We start from the raw sequence: 11,586 nt of genomic DNA on the forward strand, positions 1-11,586 counted from the left end.
TATATATTATTTCTTTAACTAAAACTATACAGTGCACACAAACATACGATGTCTCGTTAAGGAAAATAATTTGCGCTGCATTGATTATTTAAAAACAACGAAAATGTAACTGCGATACGGATTAAAGTTTCAATATACACACTACTATAATAATTACAATTTTATTTGCTAGTCTACTCTGACCGCTGTCGAGGAGTCAGTCCGCCCAGTTTGTCCCAAGCCGCCTCCCGTACCAAAACAAGGAAGCGGCGACGAGGAAGAGCTCTTTTATTGACAAAACTGAAAAATAACTCGGCACTATTCGCTATAAAAACGCGTTTACTAAGCTTAAATGATGCAAAACGTTGTGCTCTGTTCCTCCCAGGTGTTTTAAACGATCACAATTTCTGCTTGTGCTACTCGTTCCACTTTATTTTCGAATGAATGTGTTGTTTAAAATGTAGTTCACCGGGCTGAGCATGGCTGAGATGGACGGACTGTGGCAGAGCATGTTCCGCACCGGCTGTCTGGTCCGGACCTCACACACCGTCCTCACCTGGCTCATCACCCTCATCCTGTTCCTCCACAACACAGGTGAGCCGTCTGTCTCACCTGTACAGCTGCAGACAGGAGCCGCAGCTCAGTGCGTTTGTCTCTGCAGGACTCAGATTAAACAATAATGTCAATTTACAAGCTACACATGTCAGCCTGATGATGTGATTGTGTAAATGTCACGGCTGGGACGACATGTTTATGTCGAGACTATCACGATACTTTAGTGCCAATTCCATATGTATTGGGATTTATTATAATTCTCTAGTTTTTGGCTGTAAAGTTTCATGAGGCTGTGATTCTCCTAGAGGTCACTATGGGTCATTTTATACAGTGAAATGGCTGCTATGGGGGCCAACATCATCACACAGGAATCAAATGTGGCTCATTGAATCCACAAGAGTCTCAGCTTTCCAGTCAAAGCCAACTGATGCAGCTCCAAGACTGTTTAGGCCCCAGTCTGCACACACACACCATTTTACAACAGGCCACAAGAACACATGTGGACTGCAGGCTTTGGGGCCCAAACTGCATGGGATTAGCAGAAGGTGGGCGTGTCTGCAGAGGGGAGAGAACCCATTTTCATTCACACATCTGGAAGTCAGAGGTCAAGGGACCCTGCTGGAAACAGACATGACAGGTTTTCCCTTCAACAAAATAAAGCCAAACTTATATTTAGTCTCCTTGCCAGCGACCCAACCTGACATGCTGGGTACCAACACATTCCTTAAGTCATCTACTTTCATATGACACCAACGTCTTTATCTGACATCACTACAGTACTAAAAAGTTGTTATGAATCAGTTTTGTGCCCCACCCCTGGTATCCAGACAAAATGTCACAAGAGAATTTGACCTTAAAATCTGTCCTTAACATGGTGACCTGCCACAGCAACCCGACAAAAACACGATGAACTGTTGTTTGGCTGGCAAGTGGCAGCAGTGAGTCGTCTGCATAGAAACATGTTGTTTTGTTTACCTGCGTGGAGAGCCCACAGGTGTGTCCGCAGTAAAACAACCAGGTGGCTGCTGAGGGTGCAGTCACACAATTACGTAACAATTGTTGGGGATGTCACAGATGTTTGTCACAGATTCCTTAGGCTGTCTGGTCTCATATAATACCAATGTCTTGATGAATGTGTGTGTTTGTAGACTTGCGGAGGTGTGAGGAGAGAGGAGAGCTGCTGCAGCCCGTCCTGTTCTCCCTGCTGGTGCTGCTGTCGGTGATGCTCTACTTCACTGTGTCTTTAATGGACCCCGGCTTCATCCTCACCGACACGGCCAAGGTGAAGTCAACTGAAACTGGGAAAAAAAAAGAAAAAAAAAAAACATTCTCTGTCATTTACAGAAGCCCCAAAATGCCCCAAGACCCAAGATGATAACGAGTTAATGTCATTAGTTGACAGATCTTGAGGTATTTGTGTCGTGATGCTGTGTTCTTGGTCTTGATCTCCCCTGCTAAAATAAAGATTAAACAATAGTCAATTGATTGATTTGTCATACTAAGGTCATTTATTATAATTTAGATTATTTACTAATGGTTTTACTAAATATTGAGTACAAATGCCAAATGTCTGATTCCAGCTTCACTAAGATGCTCAGACTGTCTTCCTTTTCTCTGTTCATATCTTTATAAAATCAATACTTTGGGTTCTTTTGTCTGCTGGTCAGACTAAGAGAGACATTTGAAGACATCGTTTTGGGGTTGATCACTTCCCATGAGACTTTAGCTTTTTTCTACATTTTGAACAGTGAATGATTGATCAATTAATCAAAAAAAAAAATTGAGAAAGTAATCCAAAGTGAAAAGAATCATGAATGAAAAGCACGGTGGGTGGTTGGGGCCCGGCGTGACCTACATTGGTGTGTTTTGTGGCTTCAGGGTTCGGATGAGGAGCTGGAGTCGATGATCCCCGAGGCGTCGACCCCGCGGCTGCGTCGCTGCGGACGCTGCCTGCTGCAGGTAACGCGCCGCACGCTCCCTCGCCATCATCAGCAAACACAGCGAGAACAAACACCGAGCAAGACGTGAGCGCGGGTCGAGAGCGTGGCCGTGAAACACGTCACATGTCGGGGCCTGCTGTGTAGTTTTACATGTAAAACCTATTTATAGACACCATAACTCGTGCACAGCTGTGTTCTCTTACAGTCAGAGAAAATAAGCAGAAATATGTATCAGAGATCAGTCGACTAATGCACTGTGCTCTATTACTGGCAGATATTACAGAAAACCACTACTTCATTCTACATATGTCATCTTAAATATCAGCGCTTATTTGTTTATACACAACTTTTTATAATTAATGTTAAGTGGGACTTTAATGAACAGCGCACCAAGTCCAATTCCTCATAGATGCAAACTTACTCAGTCAATAACAATGATTATGATTATGATTATACATAAAGCAAATCAATCTTTAATCTTTTTGAAAGTAATTTCACATCTTAAACAGCAGAGAGAACGACTGACATCTGAATCTGATCAGTGTCGTTTATATAAACGATCATTATCATCTGGAGATATCATTCTACTTTGAATTTTTTTTATAGCTGGTAGAATTGTTAAAGCATTGTGTGAAATTCACTGTATGTACCTTTTCATAAATTTAACTGTTGATACATTTACATGCAAGGGGATTTTTTTTTTAATCAAAAGAACTATCAAAAGCGCTCAAAAAACAAACCCAAACGTTAAGTTCGGACACCAAACAGCTCTTGGTTGATCTACTTTGCATTTCTCCTTCTGGTAGTTTGGCTTCTGTTTGCTCTGTCCAATCGTAGGCGAGGAGACGTCACGTCCAGATATCTGTTTGATATCAGAGGAATATTTAAGCGGCCTAAAACAACAACAGCAAACATCAGGCTTTGGTGTCAGAGCCTCACAATTAGAGAGCGAGGCCTTTCCGTCTAGAGCTGCCGTTTGCAGCCTCAGTAGACCAGAATGCAACGCTGCAGCCTCAGTAGACCAGAATGCACCTTCAAGACAAGTTGGGGTTCGAGTAAAGATGGTAGTCTGTAGAAACCTAAACACATTTTGGTCAATAAGATGCATTTGCCAGGCACATGACCCAGGCACCGGACTGACACTCTGCCTTTCCACTCTGCTTTTCCATGGGAATTTATGTAAATATATGGGAATCTGTGGGAATATATGGGACGTAACAGGAATTTACAGGGATAAACTGGAAATTTGCAAAATTGCAGGTTAGCCTATAAGTGGGAACTGAATGTAGTTGGGAAAAAAAAAAACATCTTGCCGCATAGTCTTGGTTCAAACAACAAGATTTAATGTAAATTCAGTTGAGTTTCTGCCCCGCACTGTGCATTCCTCCATCACACGCTCAGATCATTTCTAGAGTCCTGCACACGGCAGCTGGACGACTGAAGCCACACGACTCGGCCTCCATCTGAGCCCACAGATCATGTCCAGGCAAATAAGTTTTGGTGATATGACTGGGGTAAATATATTTGACTTTTAACTAGGAAAAATAGGTCAAATGTGTTTCTACAGTAGCTGTTTAAGAGGCTGTCTGTCATGGTGGCATCAAGCTCAACTGTGACGTTGGTTCTTCTGTCGTCTGCTCGCCAGTTTTCAATACAAATACAAATCCAGTTTTCATACAAGAATGTAGGTTATAGTTGGATTTAGCGCGCTGACTGAGGAGTGTCATCTGTTCATCAAGCCTGTTTCTATTCATTTATCCAGCGTCAGTCACCCCTTTGCAGCTCTATTTAGGACACAGCTGCTTGTCAAGTTACTTTGACAGGCCTTCATCACACTTACAGCCTCAACGAGTTTCATAGTGTGCACGAAATGAAACAACACCTTAAACTGACTTGTGTCGGCCTTAAACCCTCAGTGACAACAGAGACAAAGTGCCATCAGGTGGTAAACACTGGTGACGCTGAGGCTGCAGTGTGCGCACAGGGCGGCCAAACAGAGTAAACATGCTGATGTGGCTCAGGGGCATCGGCACCATCATCACTGCCGTCAGCAGCTGAACTCTTCCCTGGTTAAACAACACTCTGCCTCTCTCTCTCCTCCTCTCTCTCTGTGTGTGTCGAGCAGCAGCCAATGAGAGCCAAGCACTGCCAGACGTGCAAACGCTGCGTGCGGCGCTTCGACCATCACTGTCCCTGGATCGAGAACTGCGTCGGCGAGAGGAACCACCGCTGGTTCATCGTCTACCTGGTGGTGCAGCTGGTGGCTCTGCTGTGGGCGCTGCAGATCGCTCTGTACGTGCTGCACCCGCCCTGCTCAGGGCCCTGACCTGATTTATGAGATCAGAAAAAAATACTTCTGATGTTTAATGATGTCTTTAATCTTTAAGATATGTGTTTATTTATTTATTTTATTTCATTCATTGAAAAACAAAACAAAAAAACAATACACTATAAACACAACATTCCCAAATCTTGAATGAAAGGGAGCAGAAAGAAGAATAATGTTATTAATCTGCCCCTTTATCCCAAAAAATCAATTTGCAAAGCACTTAAATTAAAACAACAACAAAATAAACAAAATTTTAAAAAAAATAGCTGCCGGCCACAACACAGACAGTCACATTCTTTTTCCCAAGTTCCAATTCACTTTATACCATTCAAAGGTTCAAATGTCCATTTTTTTTAATATACATATAGGCTACCATACCTTTCATGACAACGATTATGACAGTCAAACATAATTAACATATTTCCTTACATTTCCTTAACATACTGGCTTTAATTGTTCTTTTAAATGTAACTTTTAGCTTGGATTCTTTGGTTTCTTTGTTCAGATTGTTCCATAAACTGATTCCTTTCACAGAAATGCAACGTTCCATCAGTTTAGCTCTGAATCTTGGTTTTGTTAAAGATCTCTGTTCCTTTTAAGTTATACTTGCTTTCTCTTTTTTCAAATCTTTTCTGAATATTGATTGGTAAAAAAAATTTTATGAGCTTTAAACATAATTTGCAGAATCCTGTAATCTACTAATTCATGAAATTTCAACAATTTTAACTGAAGGAATAATGGATTTGTTGGATCTCTATATCGTTTTCTACTGATTATTCTTATAGCTCTTTTTTGTAAAATGAAAATTGACTGAGTATATGTTTTATAAGCATTTCCCCAAACTTCAACACAGTATGCCAGATATGGAACAATCATGGTGTTCTAGATATAGATGAATAAATGCCTTCAGCTTGTGGAATAATGTGTACTTCATGATCAGTGCAGCATCCTAAAAAGTAAAAGTAAAAACTATTTTGTGACAAAAGTTATCCAGCCTGCAGAGTCATGAGCTGAATAAAGTGGGAACTACAGCTGATTACAGATTTACATTTTAGGCCTTAATGGAACACTCCAGTGTTTTGGGCAAAATATGCCTTTTCTGACTTCCCTAGACTGAGACCAGATGTTTGATGCCATTTTCACCTCTGGACGTCCACTGGTTCAATTCCTATGGGTAGCATTTCCTGTTAGCTTAGCATAAACACTTGAAGTCTATGGGAGTCGTTAGCCTGGCTCTGTCAAAGTGAAACAGTAAACCTCCCAGCAGCTCTGAGGCTGTCTGATTCACACAGAGGATCATGTGGATTTAAAACACATGTCATGGAATAAAGACAAAAAACAAAGCAGAGGGGTTTGAGGAGAAGTTAATTTGTGGTGGATGTTCCTCTTCCTTCAGCGGTGCACAGATCACTGCGATAGACGGAAAGATAAATATGTTCAGTGGTTACACCATCTGACTTCTCCTCCAACCACTCATTTTTTTTTTTTTTTTTTTTAAATCTAAGAAGTGTATTTCAAACACTTAGCGTCTTACTTTCGCAGTCTTTTGCTCAATTCCTTTGTAGCTGCAGGTCAACAAACAGAAAAGTTGTTGTGTGCACAATTCACCAAATCTGTATGAGGGCTGGGCAGTGTATCGATATTATATTGATATTGTGATATTACACTAGAAACCATCAGGCCTTTTGGATATGGTGATCTCATGATAACGCATAACCGTCGTCTTTTCCTGGCTTTAAAGGCGGCTTTACAGTAAAGGTGAAGTCATTTTCTGAACTTTCCTGACTGTTCTTGCTGTTATTATATTGGCATTACTGATGATTATTTATCAAAAATCTTATTGTGAAAATATTTTGTGAAAACACCAATAGTCATCTTAACAGTATCAATATGGAGGAATTTGGTCAAAAAAAAAAAAAACATGATTCTTGATTTTATTCCATATCACCCAGCCCTAACCCATATTCTTAATGCTAATAAATGTGGTGATAGATGGTAATATTCACAACAATTTTTTTTTTACTAGGATTGTGATATAATAATGTCTTACAGCTGGCATGCGTAGCACATTATCAAGTGCAGTTGTCCTCAAATGACCAGTGGCTTGTATATTTTTAGATCTAAAAGCACATGTTTTATGCTTATAAAATGTAAAATGTTGATTGAAAAGGAACTGACATTGAGGAAGAGCATAATGTGGTCATGATCTCTGGCTAACTCTAACGATCCCCTGATACAATAATAATAATAATAATAATAATAATAATCAAGAGGGAACCACACTTTAATTTCATTATTCAACCTGTTGTATAATGACAAATAAACTTCCTTGTATCCTTGTATCCTTGTATACTGTCGTGTGTTTCAGCTCAGGGGTTTCGTCCGGCGGCTCGTGGAAGCTGTGGTTGACGGTGAACGGCTTCCTGCTGGCGGCGCTGGCGGTGGTGGGCGTGTTCTCCGTGGTGGTGCTGCTGCTGCTCGGCTGCCACCTCTACCTGGTCTCCATCAACACCACCACCTGGGAGTTCATGTCACGCCACAGGATCTCCTACCTGAAGAACTGCGGGGACGAGGAGAACCCCTTCGACCGCGGAGTCGTCTGCAACCTGTGGGACTTTTTCTGCATCTGCCGCACCGTCGCCTGGGAACAAATCTACCAGCGGAGCAACCACAACCACGTCTAACCTCCAGCCAGACGGCAAGCCCGCATCCAGACTGCTGCTGTGGAAACTCTGTGTGAACTCTTTTGTCCAAAAACTGATTCCAAAGTTTCCGTTTTTTAAAAATTTTACCATCCAATAGGGCCGGAACGACATGTTTATCTATCTATGTGATACTAGCACGATACTTGGGTGCCGATTCGATATGTATTGCGATTCGAAACGATTTATTGCAATTTTTGTGCTTTGAATTCTCCTCTAGTTTGTGGATGTAAAGTTTGATGAGGCTGTGATTCTCCTAGAGGTCACTGTAGGTCATTTTATACAGCAACGTCCAGTTTGTAAAAATGGTACCAACAGATTCCTTAAGTCGTCTAGTTTCATATGAAACCAACGTCTTTACATCGATACAGTACAAAAAACGATTTAAAATTGTGAAAACAAGAAAGAATCGCAATACGCAAGAGAATCGATTTTTTTTGTGCCCCACCCCTGGTATCCAAACAAAATATCACAAGAGAATTTGACCTTAAAATTTGTCCTTAAAATGGTGACCTGCCAAAGTGTTTGGCTGTTGAAGTCGACACACCAACCCGACAAAAACACAATGAACTGTCGTTTGGCTGGCAAGTGGCAGCAGTGAGTCATCTGCATAGAAACATTTCGCCCACAGGTGTGTCCGCAGTAAAACAACCAGGTGGCTGCTGAGGGCGCAGTCACACAATTATATAACAATTGTTGGGGATGTCACAGATGTTTTCTGTGATTTGTCATAAGTAGGTCGGACAAATCAGATTTAAATACACGCCAGGGATTATTTGCAGCCGGTCTGGTCAGCACTACCCGTCCTGTGTAAATCTGTCTGCAGGGACAGTCCTAACACCAAACTCCAACACTAATGGCCTTTACATTTTTTGCTAATACCGTACTGTTTTTTTTTTTTTTTATTTTGATACTGCTGATTACAGTTTGATGTCAGTACTTCTTTCTTACAGTTAAAAAGTGACTTCATCATAAAGTGAATAAATTATTGAGTGGCTTTGTGTGTCTCACAAGATGAAAACTCGATGCACTGTCACAACTTGTGCTTTTGTTAACAAAGGCAGCATTTTATACTGTGTTTGTTTTGTTTTTTTGGTAATATTTATTGACAACAAGGGTACATTAAAACACTAATGATATTCATGAATATACAATGCACACGTACAGGCAGACATTCCTAGTCAGGCTCCACGTTAACACATTCACACAGGAGTAATACGTCACATTCAGCAGCATGAACTTAAAGTGCTACAGCGGCTAAACCAGCGCCCGTTAGTTTTCCTAGTACAGTACGTTAACTAATTTAGCTGACATTCATCCAGAGCGACTGACGGTGTGAGTGAGCAGGCTGGCTTCAGTGTCTTGCTCAAGGGCACTGAGGCAGGTCGGCGGTCCGACTCCACCCCCCTCCTGCACCTGCCACAGTCCTCGACCTGCTTTGTTCATTCATTTATCTTCAATATTCCCTCGTTGTTTCATGGTGTGTTTGTGTGTGTGTGTGTGTGTGTGTGTGTGTGTGTCAAATGCTTCAAGGTCAAGGTTATTAGAGTTTTGCATTTTTTTTTTAGCTGTTTTTATTTTCATTTTGACTTTTTTTCAATTCCGGATTAGTAATAATAAGTTGATAAAGCTAGTCTGCTTGTTTTAGTTTAGTTTTTAGGAGTATCTTTGATAGTTTCATGGTGTGTTCAGACCAAACGCAAAGTGAAGTTTCGTGTCGTGGACTCGGCCCTAAACTTTTTGCTCAAGTTGTAAAATTTCAGCTCAGGAGAATGACGCACATTTCACATTATCGCGTCATTCACGACACAGAAATTTGTGCCTATTTGGGTCTTTACATTGACTTTCTATGTAATTGCGCAGTGTGAAAAACTCACTTGGCGTTTGGTTTGAACACATCATAAAACTAACAATAAATTATACCATTATACTAAAAACTAACTTAGCATTTTCCAAAAATAAGAACTAAACCAGCAAACCGGCTTTAAAAACTGACTAAAACTAATCAATCTGTGTCCTGACTGGCAACACGGACTGGAAACAGGTGGCAAACCACCACCGCTCAAAAACTGGAAGATAAATTTCATATCCACCTGAAAATATTAGCCTTATGTATGAAATAAACTGACAAAGATGAGAAAGACTAAAGACTTTTTGTATTTTTATAAATTTTTCACACCTAATTTTGGTTAATGATAATAACCTTGGCGTGATTATGAACCTCCTCCCAGGTGTGACCCCCCCACCCTCCTCATCCTCATCATCCCTCGCCTTAATCCCCTGTTAATCCCCCCGGTCCTGTGCTGCTGCGGCCCTCCTGCTGTGTTTTTTGTCTTTATTTTTTTCTGCGAGTGTGTTTTCTTCCACAGTTTAACTCTGTTGTTCTTCCATGTTTTCCTGCTATAGCTGTGTTCCTGTAGAGGTTTTTCTTGACTGCATTGAGGATGAAGTCAGGGGATGTCGTCCTGTTTAGTTTGCTGTATACCTGTGTGTACTTTCAGACTGTCAACGCTGATTTTGGGCTCGAATTAAACTGAAACTTGACACACAGCAGCTGGTGGACTTTACTTGTCATCGCCAGGATTAAACCTTCAGGTTACAGGATGGTGTTTCTGTCCACTAGGCCAGTGGTTCTCAAACATTTTCTCAATAATGTTCCCCCTTTGTAATAATTTTTCAGCCAAGTTCCCCCTGACCAGTGCCAGAAAAAGAATTGTTAAAAAAAAGAGGGTCAGTCCAGCTCCATCAGTGTGAAACAGCAGCCTGATACTGAGCAGATTCTCTTGTTTCTGTTTCTGCTTCTTTCTTTAATCCAATTTCTGGATTTTTTTTGTTTTGTCAGAGTGAACAAACGTCCTCGCTCGCCGACCACGGCAGCAGATTTAAACCACAAACACACACATTTGACACCTTCAGGAAACCCGGAGGGAAAACTGAAGATAAAATGTGGTTTATCAGACTTACATTTACATTTTTTAAATTGAACTTATTGTAGCATATGGCTGATTATTTCAGGAATTATGTATGACTAATATTTTTTTAAATTAACATAATAAAAACATAATAAAAAAAATCTCACATACCCCCTGCAATACTCCACAGTACCTCTAGGGGTACCCGTACCTGTACCACAGACTGTTTTATGTTTTTCTACATTCTCCTCTTATTGCACTGACATCATTAGAGCTCAGCCCCGCAGATTGGTTTGCTAAATTTAAAGTACATATGTCACTATTATGGCTATATTAGTTTCTCTATGGCTTCTTATATTTACTGCTAGCGATTAACATGATTCTTAGTGCACAAGTTCACAAGTGCCATGCACTTACACTGACGTTAACAGGAAACAGCTGATCAGCAGACGTGACGCGTGAGCGTGCACGTCATCTGCAAAGAGGGAGCGACGGGACAACACGCAATGGTTTCATGTCGAATCGACACGATCTTTAAAAAAGTCAGAAAGAGGGTTCGCTTGTTTCGTTTGTTTGGTCAAGGCAGTGGGCAAAGCCTCTCACAGTGATGCATAGAAACGGCAGCACGTTCTGTTCCTCTGGAGTGGAAAAAACAACAACAAAAAAACATCGGAAACGTACGCAAAGGCCACGAAAAGCATGCTCATACTCTCCAACACCGGCAGCCATGACACTGCCACAAAATAAAAGATTATCGCCTCTTTTTCCCTGATAAAACCCAGAAAATGTCTAATTGTTGCATGGAGGGCGTTCACATGGTGCAGCACCTGCTCTGGCAGCCATGTTGGAGACCATGTGGATTTTGTTTTTACTCGTGCCGCCTGGCTGTCCGAACAAAATTCAACAAACTTTTAACTCCTGTGCTGATTTTGGTCATTTTACCTCTGATCCATCTGCATGATTTGATTTTACATTTGATTTTACATAATGTCAGCTTAGCTCGCTAACTGCAGTGTTAATGTGATTTCCACACCTAACACGTTGCCAACATGTTAACATTTTCACAGGGCGTCTACGGGTCAATTTAATGCTTTTTAAAGACCTTTTCAAGATCATTTTGAACAAATTTACCTGGTTTGAGTAAAAAAAAAAAAAAAATTCAACTCATA

General features: G+C 40.9%; 1 protein-coding gene across 1 annotated transcript; it reads left to right on the plus strand.

Moving 5' to 3' along the window:
- Positions 1 to 232: 232 nt before the first annotated feature.
- zdhhc12a (zDHHC palmitoyltransferase 12a) lies at positions 233 to 9,658 on the plus strand. Its single transcript, XM_030060953.1, has 5 exons — positions 233 to 573; positions 1,683 to 1,816; positions 2,413 to 2,493; positions 4,600 to 4,766; positions 7,172 to 9,658. The coding sequence occupies exons 1-5, from the start codon at positions 459 to 461 to the stop codon at positions 7,485 to 7,487; spliced, it is 813 nt and encodes a 270-aa protein (XP_029916813.1). The 5' UTR covers positions 233 to 458; the 3' UTR covers positions 7,488 to 9,658.
- The last annotated feature ends 1,928 nt before the right edge of the window (positions 9,659 to 11,586 follow it).

This window comes from Myripristis murdjan, chromosome 9 (assembly GCF_902150065.1).
Source record: "Myripristis murdjan chromosome 9, fMyrMur1.1, whole genome shotgun sequence".
NCBI classification, from domain to species: domain Eukaryota; kingdom Metazoa; phylum Chordata; class Actinopteri; order Holocentriformes; family Holocentridae; genus Myripristis; species Myripristis murdjan.

Excerpts from the sequence above, each read along its gene's own strand:
- zdhhc12a (XM_030060953.1), top strand. The coding sequence starts at position 459 with ATGGCTGAGATGGACGGACTGTGGCAGAGCATGTTCCGCACCGGCTGT. Across the intron at positions 1,817-2,412 it reads TCCTCACCGACACGGCCAAG|GGTTCGGATGAGGAGCTGGA; the intron begins GTGAAGTCAACT and ends TTGTGGCTTCAG. Across the intron at positions 2,494-4,599 it reads GCGGACGCTGCCTGCTGCAG|CAGCCAATGAGAGCCAAGCA; the intron begins GTAACGCGCCGC and ends TGTGTCGAGCAG.